Genomic DNA, 17,928 nt, shown 5'->3' with positions numbered 1-17,928 from the left:
TAGAGCCGCATTCCAGGATAAGGGGGGGTGGGGGTGGGAAGAGGATGGGTCGGGGGAGGGGCAGGAAAGAGGGCTATAAGGGCCGCGGCCCAGGCTGGCGAGAGCCAGCCAGGCCATGGCGGATGTCCCCGGGGCCCAGCGACCGGTTCTCGGCGGCAGCCCAGAGCCCCGCGATCCCCTGGACTGCTGGGCCTGCGCTGTGCTGGTAACTGCTCAGAACCTAATGGTGGCTGCCTTCAATCTACTCCTGCTGGCGCTGGTGCTGGGGACCATCTTGCTACCCGCTGTCACCATGCTAGGCTTCGGCTTCCTCTGCCATTCCCAGGTAAGTGTGCACCCCAGTGTGTGTGTGTGTGTGTCCGCGCGTGTGGCACGGTCCAGTGTGGTGATGCTGGCGGCGGGGTCTATGGGCTACAACTTCTCCCCTCCACCCCGTGGGCTGGGCTGTTCCCACTCTGGGCACCATGTGGCTCAGGTCGACCTGGGCCTGACGCCTCTTCTCCTCCCAGTTCCTGCGCTCTCAGGCACCCCCTTGCACCGCGCACCTACGAGACCCGGGCTTCACCGCCCTGCTGGTCACCGGATTCCTACTCCTCGTTCCGCTGCTCGTGCTTGCCCTGGCCAGCTACCGCCGCCTCTGTCTACGCCTCCGCCTGGCCGACTGTCTCGTGCCTTACAGCCGGGCCCTCTATCGGCGCCGGCGGGCCCCGCAGCCGCGGCAAACCCGGGGCTCACCAGGGTGCCAAGCCTTTCCTACGCCGGGAAAGGTTTGGGTCTGAGGAGCCTCGAGTCAAGAACACTAGTGCCGTCCTCCCTTCCTGTGGGACCCAAGGACTCGAAGCCAGGATCTTCTGCCCTACCCCCACCCCTACCTGAGCCGGGTTCTAGCATCCATTTGGGGGACAGCAACATTTTTGGACCCCAGTGCTGGCGAAAACTCCCACGCCCCGGAAAAACTGCTTTCCTATGACTACCCACATTTGAATCGTGAATATCTGGGCTGGACCCTGCACACCCTCCTTCCCACTCCCTTAACGTGATCAGGACAACTGAACCTGTGCCATCCTTTTCAGCTTCAGCTCCTCTAGAATTTTACAGGGCTGAGGGGCGATGCTGGAGGTGAAGAAAAACACATCAATAAAGAATTTATTAACAGGAGTGTGCTGTGAGCCGAGGGGCGCCCAGGAGCAGGAAACGAGTTCCTGAGATTACAAATACTCAGGCGGGAAGCATCCTTCAGCCTCCTGGCATTTCCTTATTGTATTTGTCCATTCTTCCCGGTTAGACCCCAGAGTTCTGTCCCTGACCCCAAAGTCACCTCCACATCAATAGCAGAGGGGGCCTTGTTTCACCCCCGCCTACCCGGTTCCCCTTGGGGATCGAGCCCGTTCTCTGACCCCAACATAGAGGAACTCAGTGTTGCCAGGCCGGGGCGGGAAACAATGGGCCTTCCGGAGCAGGATGACACCCTTTCCCGCCACAATTCTGGAGCAGGAGCGTGGGAGGGAAGATGCTAGGGTCCACCCCAGGTTCTGTTGGTCTACAGCCTGTTCCCCATCCCCAACCTCGAACTGAAGGGAAATTCTGGCACCCCTGGGCATAAGGTTGGGGGAGGATTGAAAATGCTCTTGGCCTCAGATAAATCCCCGTTTCTAGGGGTTGGGTGTATTATCGAAGCTACACACAGACACAGCGCACATCAGTCATAAATTTAATGAGGTTTGAAAGACATGCCTAATTATGGTCAGAGATACGGAGGCCCTGCAAGGCTCTCCCTTTGCACCTCAATAGAAACGATGTGGTGTCCCGGTACCATGGCCAGGCCTAGCACACGGGGTTCCCCGGCAGAGAAGGAATCTGGAAAGAAGGGTCAGAGCATCAGGGAGGCAGGCCAAAGTTGGTCCCGCCCCTTCTGAGCCACGAAAACACGCCCCACAAAACAAGGAGTGCTGTCAGACCCTGAGGGAAAATGCCTTGCGTGAACTTCCGCCACATTCCCAAGCGGATGTGCATCCCCTGGGCACTGACCCGATGGCTTGAGGAACTCCTGCGCCGAACCCAGGATGACATTGCAGTCGCGGTCGGTACAGAGGAAGCAGCCGACCAGTGTCCGTCCATCTGTCATTCGAATGCGCATAGTCTTGTTGAGCAGCGCCTCTAATTGCTGCCGGGCACGCGCAGCCGGCGAGTCCTCGTGCTCCCCATCGGAGTCCTGCTCCAGGCGGAATACACTCAGACCTTGCAGTCTCTGCAGCCCGCCTGTCTGCGAAACCACAGCTCCCGGCAACCCACGGGGCACTCAGAAGCCCAGAGGCTGCCGGGAGCTGCAGTTCCCCCCCCTCGTCCCCCCCATCTTGCTGCCCGACTGCCCCTCAATCCCAGAACCCGAGCCCGCGCTAACCCCGGCGCTGGAACTGCTTTGTCGCCGGCTGCAACATCCATTCTCCTCTCGTAGTAGCATGGTCGGCCCAGCTCCAGCCATTTGCCCCGCGGGCCCCTCTGGGCCCTTAAACCTCCTAAAAACCTTTCGGGTCCGGTGGTCTGAGATCTCGCGAGCGCTCCCGACGTCTTTCCTTTCGCGAGATCACCACTCCTCCTCCTCCTCCTCGTCTCCCGGCAACTGCAGAAATCTCGCGAGCTTCTCCTATTACATGGCAGTGGTTCACCGAGACCTATTACGCCGGATGTCTTAAAATATCGCGAGAAATTTACCTGTATTTTCTTATACATCTTTTAGAAACCCAGAAATTTAGCGAGAATACCTTCTTCCATCCTGCTTCCTCACCTTGTTTTTCTGCCTTAAGATAGTTCTTCCTGAATATCCCGTGTAGCCCAGACCTCTGGATTAAAACGGAATGTGTTCGCTTTTCCAAATTATTCAATGTTTATGTGACCTATGTCGGAATCAGACTACGTTTCCCGTGAGCTCGCACAGACCAAGCCCTTCCTCGCCCTCACAGTGTTTAATCTCAGTGGACGGTGGCCGGGAAAGGACAATGGTTTCCATGTGAGCGGGTAAACGCGCTCACCTTAGCTCCTGGACGCGGAGAATGTGTGTGTGCTCTGAGGAGCGAGGAAGCAGGCAAGGGACCCAGTGCCCGATAGAGCAAGAGCCATGCCGCGCCGGGGCCTAGTGGCTGGGCCAGAGTTTGAGGGCTTCCAGCGTCGCTTTTTCACGCCGGAAGAAGTGGCCAGACATAACCAGCCCGAAGACCTTTGGGTGTCTTACTTGGGATACGTGTACGACCTAACGCCATTGGCTCAGGAATACAAGGGTAAGGGACACAGGTTGGACCAGGACTGGGGTGTGTGTGGTGGTGGAGGTAGGCGGGGCTGGTTCTTGGGTAGCCAGCGTTGACAACAGCTCCTCCTTCCCAGGGAACCTGCTGCTGAAACCCATCGTGGAAGTTGCAGGCCAGGACATCAGCCACTGGTTTGATCCAAACACCGGAGACGTAAGTTATGTTGGAACATGGGGTTTGGTAGGGGAAGCGATGATAGGGAGGAAAAGCGGGAAATAGCTGAATCTGAAATAGTAACGGCTAGGATCTGCGCCCAGCCTCACCCCAAACTCAACCCCTTCTTTAAAGATCCGCAAGCACATAGATCCCCTGACTGGTTGCCTGAGGTACCGCACCCCGCGGGGCCGTTTCGTGCACGTCCCACCTCAGCTGCCCCGATCGGACTGGGCCAATGATTTTGGGAATCCCTGGTGGAAAGGGTCGCAGTACGAGGTGGGGAAGCTGTCTGCCAAGACCCGGAATATTCGCATCATTAACACTCTCACGTCGCAGCAGCACATACTGGAGGTGAGATCTGGTGCCTGGGGACAGGTTAGAGAAGGAACTGATGCTTTCAGGAGATCTCCAAAGAGATCTTCAGGCCATCAGTTTGCCATAACTGGGTGAGAGCTGAATTTTCTCTCTTTTAAATTGAGGTGACTGAGGAAAGCAGACCACGTAGGTCTCCAGGGTTGGGAATTCTAGGAGTGTCTGGGTTACAGGGTACAAGACATTCCTTCATAAGTCCAGGGCAGCATCTTAGTAATGGTTGTCCTTGGAAGCTCTTACAGGCTGTTTTGGACAGTTTTGGACTCTTAAGACTATTCTATGCCAAGGATGAAGTGAGAGGACACTAGCTTTGACCCTTTGGGGCCATCTGTTTGTTAGAAGTGGCTTGCCATAAAGATGACAGGATTTTGGCACCCTTCATTGCATGCTGAAACTTCCAACTTTATTTCTGGGACTGTGGAGTGCCTGAAGCTACTATCTGCCAAAGGAGGCATTCTGATCCTAGCTCTGTATATCTTGGGCTCCTGGCCTTTGCTCTGTGTGTGTGTGTGTGTGTGTGTGTGTGTGTACATGAGCATATGTTCCATCCAGAATTCTAGAGGTGGGTGCTTCCATGTTCTCCAGGTGGGGGCTCTGGAGTCAATGTGGGAAATCCTACACCGCTATCTTCCCTATAATGCACATGCTGCCAGCTACACGTGGAAATATGAAGGGAAGACCCTGAACATGGATCATACCCTTGAAGAGAATGGGATCCAGGATGAGGAGGAAGAATTTGACTATCTCAAAATGGATGGTACACACTACATACCTGCAATACTGCTCTACTTCAGTGATGACCTCACAGAGCTATAGGAAAGGAGATGTGTGCTTGTCTGGATTAAGACATAATTTGAGTTTGCCTTTTTCTGTTCTTGAGGAAAAGAGGTGAGGGTGTGGGGTGCTTGGATTCAGACCTCCTTTCCCCTTTGGGATCTGGACTGTAGTTCTCGTGACCTTCTGAAGTATGAATCTTATTCTCCAGTTCCCTTCTGATTTGCTCTGCGAAAATTAGGGAGAACGCTAGAAGTGAATTAGTCTTTAGGGATGACACAAGAAGGCACAGTATCTTGGATAGGGAGTTGTAGGGGCGAAAGAGGTAAATGGAGCTCAGGTAGAAGGTGATATTTAGAGAAAGAAATCCTACACAAGGATGAGGGGTGGAAGAACATTTTCGGCAATGGCAGAAATGAGATGGCTGTAGAAAGATGGGATCTACAAAGATAGGAGTAGGAAATGACTATCATTGACCATAAAACCTGGCTAATCTCTTTTTTAAATTTTTCTTTCCATATTTTCTATTGGTGCATTGTAGTTGTACATGATAATGATTTGTTGTTACATACATGCACGCAATATAACAATGTAATTAGGCTATTATCATTCCCTAGCACTTACCCACTTCCTCCCCCCCTTATTGTCTTTTTAGAAAAGTATTTAGTAGCTGAAACCCAAGGGAAAGAAAGGAAATAAATGGTTATCAGATAATCCAGTCAAGATATTATAATGGGTACTTTATTCACCCTCTTTATTACAACTACCCCATAAATGAATACTATTAACACTATTTCCCAGATAAGTCTTTTGAAACTTAGAAGTGTTCATTAGCAAAGAGATATTAGTTACCATTAGAGTCAGGATGCAAATCCAAGTCTGCCCAACTCCAAAGGCTAAAGGGACTGTTCTCAATCTCTTAACTTCATGGTAACATTTTAAAATGCTGCCTCTGACCAAGTATTTGGTATTTGGGTTTGTCCTGAATTTGCTGCACAATAAGAAACTGTAGGCCTATTGATTAGTCAGCAGTTACTGTGTTGGGAAAGAATTAATCAGCAGAGTACTCCAGAAGCAAAGAGTAAGCCAGGAAGACCTCTTTAGGAATAGAGAGGTGACTTGACAGGGGACATGTAAAGAGAGAACTAAGTAAGGTAGACAATTCCCAATGACCAAAAGAGAACCAACCAGGAGCAATGGCTAGATTTCACCCCTTGTAACCTAAGCAGGGGAGGGAAATGGAGAAGGACAGGTGAACTTACTGGCAGCAGCAGGCAAAAATGAACCAAGGAGAGTTTTTAGTACATCTTCCTGGTTGGGTCCTGAACCCAGCTCAGAGGAAGGTGGTCTCTAGAGACATTGGGTGGGTTGCACAGAAGTTTTCTAAGTGGCTATGAGAAGCATGAACAAAGGTGGAGTTATCCCTATTGGCTTCAGTTTTCTGAATTCATTGGGACTGATAGAATCTAGTCCTATGTAATGAAAGAATCCTTGAATTATCTGGATCAATAATTGTGATATTTAATCAACTATGCAATGATCTCATATGTATCTTGTTTGCTTAACTAAACCTTAAATTATTTGAGAATCAAAGCTATGCTGTTCCTCTTGTTGCCAGCTTCAAAGCCTGTGCCTATGGTATGTGCTTAATTTGCCCAAATTTGTCCCTCTTCCAGAGTATCCTACTTTAGTACCTCTTGCCAGAAACACACACCTTTCTTCACATACCCAGACACTCACCAAGTAGATTCTATCTGCTAAATATCACTGGAATCTATCTTCTTTTCTCTGAATTACCAACACTTCTTGTTTAGACAGCTGGGAAAACTTCCTAACCTGTCCTTCCATTTCTACTTCTGCCTTCTATATGCTGTCATCAGAGTGATTTAAACCTCAACATCTCACTTTCCTGCTCAGGTATTTCAGTGGCTCCCATTTGCTTTTAGAATAAAACACTAATTTCAAAGACCCTGCATAAATAAGGCCCTGCCTACCTTGTGTGTCTCGTCTCATAATACACCTCTTTGTTGCCTGTGCCTCAGACACCATGGCTGGCCTTCATAAAGTATCTTCTTTCCTCAAAGCCTTCACAAAGATTGTTCTCTCTGCTCACCACACCCTTCCATTTTCCACTTAGCTCATCCTAAATGTTTCTTCCTCAGGCAGTCCTTTTCTGATTTCTCAATATAGATCTAGACTTTTTGTTGTCTTCTCAGCACATTCAATTTGTCAGGTTCTTATAACTATTGTAAAATTATAGATGTTACCAGCTGACTGACTGCTAGATTGTAAGCTCATGGAGGCAGAGATCTTATATATTTTGTCTTTGCTGTATTCCCATTGCTGGGTACATAGTTGCTGTTCAATAAATATTGATTGAATGAATTCAGATATCAAGGAATTAATCTGTTTGTAATGACTAGTGGGTGGGAGGCAAGATGGAACCAAGATATATAATATTGGGCTCCTGTGCCACAGTTTCTATCCACAGGTTTCTTTTTCCCTGCTTCCCATATACCCAAGAGGAAAGTTATTCCTTGAATTCTTCCTCACCAGAGATGTTTTGGGACACTCAATCTGTCCTTTTCCCATATGGCCACCAGGTGGCTGCAATTGCCTACAGAGTCAGGGAAAGCCTCTGGGAGAAAAGAAAACCCTTTAGGTTCCAAACAAGTTAGCATTGAAGGTGGACCTTGGAGATTTGTAGCAGGAGGGAAAGATCAGGGTAAAAAAGGAAAAACTACATGGACACCATTCTGGTAGCATTAGATTTTTACTTATTTTAAAAATTTCCCCATAAGCACATGTCAGGAAGAGAGTGTAGTTTGAGAAGTAACTTGAGAAAGGGTGAATATGGGTCCTATTTTTAGGTGTGGACATATGGGGCAAGGTATCAGAGTTAAGGAATAAAAACTTCACAAATTTTTATGACAGTAGACTGCATTTATTTTTATTTTTTGTATAAAGCTTTCTATTACACACTGCTTTGTTCTCTAAATATCTAAGAGTGGATATTTGCATGAGATGTATGTGTCTGAACCTAAAACCTTGAAAGTAAATAGAACATGAGTGTAGGGTCCAAGTCCTCTTGTGGTGATCTCTTGTGTTGGAGGGAGGTAGGGCAGAAGTGTTAAAAGCTGCCTGACTTTGTAAATAGCAGCAGCTTCAAAAGATTCATTTGACAAATGTTTCCTACAAGCCATAGAGTCTACACACATACATTCCTGGGGGATAATAAAAGGCATATGTACTGGGCATGGTGGTGCACACCTGTAATCTCAGCAGCTCAGGAGGCTGAGGCAGGAGGTTTTTGAGTTCAAAGTCAGCCTCAGCAATTTAGCCAGGCCCTAAGCAACTCAGTGAGGCCCTGACTCAAAATAAAATATAAAAGTGGCTAGGGATGTGGTTCAGTGGTCAAAAGCCCCTGGGTTCAATCCCTGGTGTATCAAAAAAAAAAAAAAAAAAAAAAAAAAGAGCAGGTTATTTCAGAAAACTTACCTACTCATTGGGATCAAACATCACATATGAAAGGGCTGAGGATGTGACTCAGTGATAGAGTGCTTGCCTAGCATGCATGAGGCCCTAGGTTTGATCCTCAGCAAAAAAAAAAAAAAAAAAAAAAAAAAAAAATGTAAACAGGATATGATAAACCAAATGATGGTATAGAAAAGGTTTCCATCCTCATGGCAAATCACAGGTAATTTCTTAATCCTTAAAACTTTCTAAATATTGTGTGTGTGTTTATTTGGAGAAGAGTACTATAAGTTCCATCAACTTCTCAAAAGGGCCCAGCTTTCTGCCCCTAAAAACAGTTTACACAAGTAACAAAAATTTAAAGAGCCTCCAAAAGTAAAATATAAAAAAATGACAATATAATGTGGTCCCAGAATTACTGGTACCTGTTTCAATGGTCTGCTTCAACTGTGTCATACCTGCTGTGTTTCCATGGCAGAAATTCCTAAAACTTTTAACCTTGGGGATAAGTTAATGACTAATCTGAAGTGTTTTACTACAGTTCCAAATTTTGATCTAACTGTGCCTTGTTGCGAGTGAAGGGATCCATCATTTGGGCTTGGGACTGTTAACACCCAATCATGACATCGGGATAAGGTTAATACATCCAGTCCTGCTGCTGAGTTACAGGACAGCATACAAGTGTGTTGATATTGGGAGAACAGCCACTTAATGATAGATTAGCAAGAGCACATGACTTAGTTGCCAAGAAAACACAGTTTAAAACCTTGGATCCTTACCTTGGAAGAGTAGGCATTCAAAATACAAACATATGCTAACTTAGTAATGGGTATTCTATGCTCATGAGAAGCACTTAAAAAAGCTGATGAGTGTGGGCTGGGGTTGTGGCTCAGTGGTAGAGTGCTTGTCTAGCTGTATGAGGCACTGGGTTCAACCCTCAGCACCACATAAAAAGAAATAAAGTAAAGATATTGTGTTCATTTACAACTAAAAACATTAAAATAAAAAAGCAGATGTGTGAATAAGTGAAGTGGGGATGGGAGTAAAGAATGAGATGAGGAATAAGATGGTCAGGACTGCTGGACTTGAGTCTGTCCCTTATTGAGAGCAGCTCAGCTGCTGCCTTTGGGGAGTTGCTATTTAGTGGGAGCTTGGGCATCCAGCTTCAATTACCTGACTAACTCATCTTTGTATTCCTTGTAGAAACAAAGTGTCTGGCATAGAATGGCAGTAAATAAATGCTTTTTTCAGGAATGAATGGTACACATAACACACACACAGTGAAATATGTTGAACTCAAGTTAAAGAGATGTAGATAATGTAGTGTGCCTTGCTACTTAACCAGTGTCACTATGTGAAGTGAGCTAGAGATCTGTATATTGAATTAGCTCTGGGCTGATAAATTCTTTGGGTTCTCCTACAGAGTAGTAAGGTAAATAAAATGCATAGGCTTGTCCTTAATGATCGGTCTAGAGTAGATAGGATTCCATAACAGACCATTTATTTAGCTACATGTAACAGAAACCTGGCTGTTGGAGTTTAAATACAAAGGGTTGCTAAGTGTCTTCTTAGAAGTCTGCAGTTAGTGGAACAGTGACTTCACTAGATCATCAGTATCTCCTATTTCTCCATCTTGTTTTCATGCTCATCAACTTTTTGGCTGTTCTACTTTTAGCCTGTATTGAAAGCAGGAAGGAGGGAAAGGAGACAGAAGAAAGGGTAATACCTAGGTTAAGACAGCAAAAAATTTCCCAGATATCCTTAGCAGACTTTTGACTACATCTTATTGATAGAAAACTCATAACATGATGATCCTTAGATTCCAAGGAATCTGGGATAGTATTTCATGACATTCACAACAAAAGCAGGATCTACTACTCTGGAGGGAGAGAATAGATAGGAACCAGAGACATCTTCCACAAGTAGTATGAAAAGTGCTATGCATACATTCATTGACAAAAAATATTATATGCACTTTGTGCTAGGCAATGTTCCAGGTACTGGGGATATAGTAGTGAATCAGACAAACAAGGTTCCTACTTTATTGGGGCTTATACTCTGGTGAGATGAACAATAAAGCAGATAAGATCATTTTAGTATTAAAAATTATACATACATACATTTATACATACACATATATATGTATTCATATACATATTCATTAATACATTTACCTGTACTAAATCACTTCTCTCAACAAACTTAAGTACTATATTGACAAAAGAATATGAAAGCACAGAAATGTTGAGCAACTCGCCAATAGTCATGCAACAAAGTAATAGAAGTAGGCTTTGAACAAAGGCAGTTGTAGCCCATTTACCTAACCACTGAGTTGTATCACATCACTGTGTGTTGAATGTAGGATGCTGTTTCAGTTACCTATTGCTGTTTAGGCAACTGTCCCCAAACTGTGTGGCTTAAGGTTACAACCACCATTACTTATTTTACTAATGAAACTAGGCAGGGTTTGGTAGGGTCAGCTTTTCTACTCCAAAAATTGTAAACTGGGGTATATCACTAGGAACTAGAAGATGCACTTTCAAGATAGCCAACCTATCTGTTTCCATATGGGTCTCTACAGGGAAGTCTGGGTTTCCTCACTGCATGGTTCTAAGAGTGAGCTACCTAAGAGAATCAGGAGGAAGATGAATTATATGACCTAACTTCAGATTCAAGGAGAGGGAATAAGACTTCACTTCTCAGTAGGGAGTATCAACATTACACTGGAAGATGGGTTGTGAGATATTTTGGCCAGTTTGGGAAAATACAATCTATCACAGATACACTGGAAACAAAAGGAGGTACATGCTAACCCAGCCTAGAGTGGGATAAAGAGTTGGTCTTTGCAGGGTTATGTATAGGGGAAATGGGATTTTGAGAAATGAGCATGGTCTTTCTTGAAAACCTAAGCTGGAATGTTGGCCCTAATCATTCATTTATTCATTAAAATAACTCTCTGATTTGTTAGGCATGGTGCTGAACTTAGTAAGACACAATTTCTGCCCTCACAGAGCTTACAGACTGGTGGGAGATTGAGACACTGGGGAGCCTCTTGTTACCCTGTTTCCAGTTTTACACAGTAGTCAAGGGGAATTTTAAACTTCCCTTATAAGGCTTCGTACTTCTCTTAAATAGAAACTCTTACCATGTTCCACATGGACTGGCATGATTTGGCTTTCTAGGCTCTTTTTGGTCTCCTATATTGGCCTTTCCATTTCTGAAATTCCCCTAAGCTCTTTCATGTCAGAGCATTCTCACATGCTCTTCCTCTGCATGGAGCACTCCACCTTCCACTCTTCCTTTGGCCAACTCCTATTAAAGTTGCTTAATCAAATGTCACTTTCCTAGAGAGTGTTCCTTGATCCCTCAAATAGTGTCACATTTCTTGTCATACCCTCTCAAGAGTGTTCTGAAACATCTTAACTATAATTAAAACATTTAGTATAATTGTTTAATGTCCATCTTCCTCCCTTGTTAGACTGTAAGCTCCATGAGGACGGCTCTTACTTGCCACCAAAACCTAGCACCTGGCCCACTGTCCATCCCAGAGCAGCTATTCAGTAGCTCTCCATAGAATGAGCAAATATGTAATAAATACTATAGAAGAGCCAAGTATGAAATGTCTCAGGGTACATAGCAGGAGCACCTAATCCCTTTAGGGGGATAAGGGAAGGCTTTCTGGGGAGGTTTCTCAAGCTGAGAGCTAAAGGGCATGGAGTTAGCCAAATAATGAAGAGGAGGGTAAGGGAGAGAGGTGGGGAGAGAGTGCTTCCTGCAGAGAATAAATAGCATGTGGAAACATTAGAGGTGATAATGTAAGCTCAAAAGAAGAAAAATGCAGAATGGTAAAGCTGAGAGGAGGGGGATGTGGCCGGTTGTGGGGGTAATGAGGAATATAAAAGCCAAACCAGGTCATTTTTTTTTTAAATTGATACATAATTCACAAACCATAAAATTCATCCTTTTAAAGGATACAACTGAAGTACTTCCCTAGCTTGCATGAGAACTTGAGTTCCATTTCCAGCACCACAAAATAAATACATAAATAAATACTTAAAAATATTCAATCAGGCTTAAGGATTTTGTAGGGAGGACATAATCAGATTTGCCTTTTAAAAAGGTGGCTTGAAGCCAGGCATGGTGGCATACACCTGGAATTCTAGTAGCTCAGGAGGCAGAGGCAGGAGGATCACAGGTTTGAAGCTAGCCTTAGCAATTTAGTGAGATCCTGTCTCGAAAATAAATAAATAAATAAAATTTAAAAAGGGTTTGGGTTTTAGCTCAGTGGATCAGTGCCCATGAGTTGAACTGCCAGTACCACCTCCCCCCGCCAAAAAAAAAAAAAAAAAAGTGACTTAACTACATTGCTAAGAAGGGATGGAATGGAGAGGAAAAAGTAGAGACAGGGTGGCCTGATGCCCTTTCAGTAGTCTGGGGACAAATGAAGGCAACTGGTAGTGGTCAGAGAAGATGGACCAAAGTTACTGGGTAATTTATTGGGTAGAAGTCTGAGAGAGAGGGAAGACCCAAGAATGACACCAGGTGTATGGGCAGCTGAGAGGATGGTGAGTCCAGTGATAGAAAAGGAGAATGCTGGAAGATGAAAAAATGAAATTTTAGCTGGCTATATCCTTATATTCTGGGACATGAAAGTACACATGTCCAAACCCTGGGACTGGAAAGCTCTGGGTCAGAGTTACAGGTATGGGAATTGTTAGCAGATAGTTATAATAGCCAAAGACAGGACGAGATCATCTCAAGAATGCAGTATGGGTCAGGTGCCATAGTGCACGCCTGTAATTCTAGTGATTCAGGAGGCTGAGGCAGGAGGATCGAAAGTTTAAGATCAGTCTCAGCAACTTAGCAAGGGCCTAAGTACTCAGCAAGATCCTATATCAAAAACAAAAGGGCTGGGGTTGTGGCCCAGTGGTTAAGTGATCCTGGGTTCAATATCTGTTACGGGGGGGGGGGGGGAAAAAGTGAATTCTGATCTAAGCAGAGGACCTAGGAGAAACAATATCTAAGGGAGGGGAGGAGGAAAAGGGGACTCACAGGGAAGAGCTGGAGAGTGACAGGGAAACTGGAAAAGGATGCCATGCAAATTAAAGGGAGAATACTTGAGAGGACGAAAAGTGTGAAATACTGCACAGAGGCTAAATAGTAATATGATGACTGGAGTATCTGGATTTAGCAAATAGCAGATCACTGGTGGTTTTGTTAGGCGATACACATGGGATATGAGAATCTAAAAACCCAACTGCAGAAGAGAGTTTTGTAACATGTACAGAATACCAACCTTTCATTAGATTCCATTTCTTCAATCATAAAATAGGGATGATAGAAGGTAACAGTAAGGACAATAGACATAACCCTGGACATGTTCACCCTAAATGAAAGTTTCTTATAATGTTGTTGAAAAGATTAAATGAGATAAAGTATGGTAAAATTCCCAGCACTATAAACATCCTTGGAAAAGACACTACCACTAACCAGTTTTAGTTTTCTTTCCCATTCCTTGTGTTAATCACTATTTAGTAACAAATACTTCCCTTGGAAATTCCTGAGATTTGGTAACATTCAGCATTCAGGTCCATCTGTCATAATTAAAAAATTAGTAGACCATATTTGTGACTAACATTTCAGTTAGAATTTCTGTGAGAAAATTTGAGTCAAGTAAAATGCAGTTTTATGTCATACCAAGTGAGGGAAAGCAAGGAAACAGGGCTAACTATAAGAAACAAGAGTAACTAAAGTCAGCCTCTTTGCTCCTTCAGTTTAAGGTGCTATATAATCCAGGTTGTGAGTCCTCTCAATTTGCAGTCATCTTAAGTGAATCATTCTGAAGTGAGAAATGGCTAAATGGTAAATTTGATTGTTTAGAATAACAGCTACCAATTATCGAGTGCCTTATTATACCTAGTGCCTTATGTTAGTTAGCTCATTTAATTCTTGCTACAACCTTGTGAGGATGGCTGGTTTACAGATGAGGATACTGACACCTAAGGGATAAACAACTTTCCCAGGGCGAAAGTTAGTAAGTATAGAGCTTGGTTATCTCTCTGACTGTATAGCTCCAACTCTTCCTCTTATGGACAGATTAGGTAGCTTCATTATTGGCTCTGGAACATATTTCAGAAGTTAAATAGTTTGGGGACATAGAATCTTTTAAAAAAAATTAGTTGGTTTTAACTTGGGAATTATATCAAATTTAGTCTGAAATTAATATAATTCCTTACACAGAAAGTTAGATAGTAGCAAAGGGCCAAGAGCAAATGGAGGGGCAAGAGGATGACAGCTGAGGTTAGCACTATAACACATCTATAATCTGAAGAGTAATCAGTGGGAAAAGTGTCAGGGCAATATTACTGGGACTACTATGGCTTGACAATAGATGGAAAGAGCAAGACATTTCAAACTGGCCAGCTATTGGGAAACCTAGGCTATCCTTATCCCAAATGCTTGAAACAAACATTTGAGATATTGAATTTTTTCAGGTTTTGGAATACTTGAATATACTAGTGAAACATTGTGGGTATGGGATCCAATTCTAAACATGAAATTCATTTATGTTTCATATATACATTATACACATAGCCAGAAGGTAATTTGATAAAATATTTTTAATGTGCCTGCATTTTGACTGTGACCCATCATAAGAGGAACCTTTCACTGTGGACACTATGTTGGTGCTCTTGGATCTTGAAGCATTTCAGATTTTGGATTAGGGATGTGAACTCAACCTACATCAAGAAGTTGTTAAAAGGCAATGTTAAGCAGCATGCTTATAATTACAGTGACTTGTGAGGCTACAGCAGGAGAACCAGAACTTAGACAGACCCCATCTCAGAATAAAAAATAAAAAAGGTTGGGTGTGTAGCTCAGTGGTAGAGCATCCTGGGTTTAATCCCTGCTACCAAAAACAAACAAACAAAAAACCCATCACATATCAAGCTAAGGACTTCGAGAAACAAATACATTATACCCCCTTAAAGCCAACTTCTATCTCAATTCCTGTGATTTTAACAATAGCATTTCAATCCTTGAGTTATCATATCATCTGCATTTTCACCTTTTCTTCAGGTTTACTCTGGTCCATGAATTTGGGTATATAAATGCCTGTTTTACCTCTTAGTAGCTCTGGTCTTAGATAAGATGTTTAATCTCCTTTTTTTTTCTGAGGATGGGGAAGAGGCCATTGGAAATTAAACCCAGGGGCACTTTACCACTTTACAATGAGCTACATCCCCAGCCCTCTTTAGTTTTGAGACAGAGTCTCTCTAAATTGCCCAAACTGGTCTAGAATTTGTGATAATCCTGCCTTCACATCCTAAGTAGCTGGGATTACAGATGTGTACCACTGAATCCAGTTTATTTAATCTTCTTTTACCTCTGCTTCCTCATCTGCAAAATGGAGATTGATAATTTCTATTTTATAAGGTTATTGGAAGGAATAAGTGAGTTAGTACATATTAAGTACTTACTTAGGGTATTTCACTTACAAAGTAAAACTTCATAAAAATCAGCAATCATACCTGGGTGTGGTGGCACATGCCTATAATCCCATCAGCTCAGGAGGCCGAGGCAGGAGGATCACAAGTTCAAAGGCAGCCTCAGCAATTTAGCAAGGCCCTAAGCAACTCAGGGAGCCCCTGTTTCTAATTAAAATACAAAAAATGGCTGGGGATGTGGCTCCGTGGTTGAGTGCCCCTGGGTTCAATCCCCAGTACCTATCCCCCAAATAGCAATCATCATCCATTTTTTACACATAAATTATTTACTTTATATTTTGATTTATCTGATGTCTTTATTTCAACAAGAAAACAAACACTAAAGCTAGTGTGGTGGCACAGACAGGAAGTAGATTTCTGGTGGGTCAGTTTTGCAATGTTCTGTTCACTCTGGAAGCCCAGACTACAGTGCTTCTCTGGCCTATCCAACAATTTTGTAAGTTAACTTCCTGCATAAAATCCCTTTTTGCTTAAAGGAACTAAAATTGCTTCTGTTACCTCCAAGTTCTCTAAAGCACACACTACTTACTGAATGAGCAGTTTGTCATAAATGGTATAAATATTTTCCTGGTTTTTCTTTTAACCTTGTTTGTGATGTTTTGTATAGAGTAAAATTATTTATTTATTTATTTATTTGTACTGGGGATTGAACTCGGGGCACTCAACCACTAAGCCACATCCACAGCCCTATTTTATATTCTATTTAGAGACAGGATCTCACTGAGTTGCTTAGCACCTCACCATTGCTGAGGCTGGCTTTGAACTCATGATCCTCCTGCCTCAGCCTCCCTAGCTGCTGATATTACAGGTATGTATCACCACACCCAGCTAATTTTATTGAATAAATCTGTAAGTATTTTACTTTATGGCTGTTACTCATGTAGCTTAAGACTTAAATTTTTTTTTTTTTTTAGTTGTTGATGGACCTTTATTTTATTTGCTTATTTAGATGTGGTGCTGGGAATCGAACTCGTGCCTCACACATACGAGGCAAGCACTCTACTCCAGAGCTACAACTCCAGCCCCAAGTTTAAGACATTTTTACCTCCAGGAAAATATTTTCTTATGTCACATTCTAGTTCTTTTAAATTTTTGTTTTTAATATAGCTGTTTAATCAGAAGAGAACTCCTTCAAAATACTGATGTTAAACCTACATATTTAACAATATGCATGTTTGTCCTTTCCTTCTTCCCTTCTGACCTGTCTGAAGTTAATCCCTTCACTTGTGCTCTTGCTCTCATTCTTTCCTCCTATTTCCTGGAAGTAGATAAGACTTCCTAATTTGAGTGTAAGGAAGAGATCATTTCTCAGCCTGTTATAGTTTAGATATTAGGTATCCCCCAAAAGCTCATGTGTGAAACAATGCAAGAAAGTTCAGAGTTGAAATTATTGGGTTATGAGAACATTATCTAATCAGTATATTGATCCCCTGATAGGGATTAATTGGGTGGTAACTATAGGCAGGGTGGAGGAGATGGGTCTTTGGGAGGGTGCCTTTGAATATATATTTGCCCCTGGAGAGTGGAACTCTCTCTGTGCTTCTTGGGGGTCTTGTTCAGATATGCTTTCCTCTGTTACAATCTTCTACCTTGATGTTCTAAGTCATCTTGGGCCCAGAGCAATGGAGTTGGCTATCATGGAGTGAGACTCTGAAACTGTGAGCCCCCTAAATAAACTTTTCTTCAAGTCTTTTGGTCACAGCAGTGAAAAAAAGCTGACTAAAACATAGCCTTTTGACTAAGATCAAATGAGTAAAAGGAAGAAGCCTGAGGAATTTGAATAAGTCACTGTGGAGAATTGACTCAAAAAGGAAAATGATTTGGAATAAGGTTTTCTGAGCAGGGATACTAGTCCGAATGGTTATGGTATTTTCTTCCACAGCACTTTGAAGTGCACCAAGGCAAGGGGTTTCCAAGAAAGAAAATGAGAAATGGGCACCAGCACTGGCAGGAGAGTTGTTGAAATGAAAGACCATGGAATTTAAACTGGACAAGAGGGGCTGGGGTTGTGGCTCAGTGGTAGAGCGCTTGCCTAGCACGTTGTGAGGCCCTGGGTTCGATCCTCAGTACCATATAAAAATAAATAAGTAAAATAAAGGTATTGTGTCCAACTACAACAAAAAAATAAATACTTTAAAAAATAAACTGGTCAGGAAAGGAGGTGAAGACAGAATGGAGGAGAAATAATTAGGAGAAAATTAAGAGTTAGGTAGATAGAATGTCTCATGGGGGTCCAGGAATAGTAAGATATAAGTAAACGAGAGAGCTAGAAAAATACAAAGTTGTAGCCAAAACGGAGGCTTGAATTTAATATTACAAAAGAGATAGGTACAAAGGCTGGG

At 43.4% G+C, this 17,928-nt stretch overlaps 3 protein-coding genes and 1 long non-coding RNA gene across 4 annotated transcripts in view; 2 read left to right on the top strand and 2 right to left on the bottom strand.

Annotated features, from left to right (window-relative positions):
* Positions 1-59: 59 nt before the first annotated feature.
* Positions 60-1,158, top strand: Tmem88 (transmembrane protein 88). Its single transcript, XM_027946862.1, has 2 exons — positions 60-325; positions 510-1,158. The coding sequence occupies exons 1-2, from the start codon at positions 116-118 to the stop codon at positions 777-779; spliced, it is 480 nt and encodes a 159-aa protein (XP_027802663.1). The 5' UTR covers positions 60-115; the 3' UTR covers positions 780-1,158.
* A 539-nt stretch (positions 1,159-1,697) lies between these two features.
* On the bottom strand, positions 1,698-2,487 carry Naa38 (N-alpha-acetyltransferase 38, NatC auxiliary subunit). Its single transcript, XM_027946904.3, has 3 exons — positions 2,402-2,487; positions 2,029-2,212; positions 1,698-1,857 (listed from the first exon to the last, which is right to left on the bottom strand). Exons 1-3 carry the CDS (start codon positions 2,480-2,482, stop codon positions 1,745-1,747), a joined length of 378 nt encoding a protein of 125 aa, XP_027802705.1. The 5' UTR covers positions 2,483-2,487; the 3' UTR covers positions 1,698-1,744.
* Positions 2,488-2,998: 511 nt separating this feature from the next.
* Positions 2,999-6,989, top strand: Cyb5d1 (cytochrome b5 domain containing 1). The gene is made up of 4 exons (XM_027946902.3): positions 2,999-3,275; positions 3,379-3,455; positions 3,591-3,809; positions 4,416-6,989. Exons 1-4 carry the CDS (start codon positions 3,116-3,118, stop codon positions 4,644-4,646), a joined length of 687 nt encoding a protein of 228 aa, XP_027802703.1. The 5' UTR covers positions 2,999-3,115; the 3' UTR covers positions 4,647-6,989.
* A 365-nt stretch (positions 6,990-7,354) lies between these two features.
* Positions 7,355-17,928, bottom strand: part of LOC114101763 (uncharacterized) — a 21,935-nt gene continuing 11,361 nt past the window's right edge. Inside the window, exon 3 of the long non-coding RNA XR_003584394.2 lies at positions 7,355-9,754. This is a non-coding gene — a long non-coding RNA (uncharacterized lncRNA). The remainder of the gene's footprint in view (positions 9,755-17,928) is intronic.

This window comes from Marmota flaviventris, chromosome 17 (assembly GCF_047511675.1).
Source record: "Marmota flaviventris isolate mMarFla1 chromosome 17, mMarFla1.hap1, whole genome shotgun sequence".
NCBI lineage: Eukaryota > Metazoa > Chordata > Mammalia > Rodentia > Sciuridae > Marmota > Marmota flaviventris.
This window is presented reverse-complemented; position numbering and strand designations above follow the sequence as displayed.

Excerpts from the sequence above, each read along its gene's own strand:
- Cyb5d1 (XM_027946902.3), top strand. The coding sequence starts at position 3,116 with ATGCCGCGCCGGGGCCTAGTGGCTGGGCCAGAGTTTGAGGGCTTCCAG. Across the intron at positions 3,456-3,590 it reads TTGATCCAAACACCGGAGAC|ATCCGCAAGCACATAGATCC; the intron begins GTAAGTTATGTT and ends CCTTCTTTAAAG. Across the intron at positions 3,810-4,415 it reads CGCAGCAGCACATACTGGAG|GTGGGGGCTCTGGAGTCAAT; the intron begins GTGAGATCTGGT and ends CATGTTCTCCAG.
- Tmem88 (XM_027946862.1), top strand. The coding sequence starts at position 116 with ATGGCGGATGTCCCCGGGGCCCAGCGACCGGTTCTCGGCGGCAGCCCA. Across the intron at positions 326-509 it reads GCTTCCTCTGCCATTCCCAG|TTCCTGCGCTCTCAGGCACC; the intron begins GTAAGTGTGCAC and ends TTCTCCTCCCAG.
- Naa38 (XM_027946904.3), bottom strand. The coding sequence starts at position 2,482 with ATGGCTGGAGCTGGGCCGACCATGCTACTACGAGAGGAGAATGGATGT. Across the intron at positions 2,213-2,401 it reads AAAGCAGTTCCAGCGCCGGG|GACTCCGATGGGGAGCACGA; the intron begins GTTAGCGCGGGC and ends CGCCTGGAGCAG. Across the intron at positions 1,858-2,028 it reads GGAGTTCCTCAAGCCATCGG|ATTCCTTCTCTGCCGGGGAA; the intron begins GTCAGTGCCCAG and ends CCTTCTTTCCAG.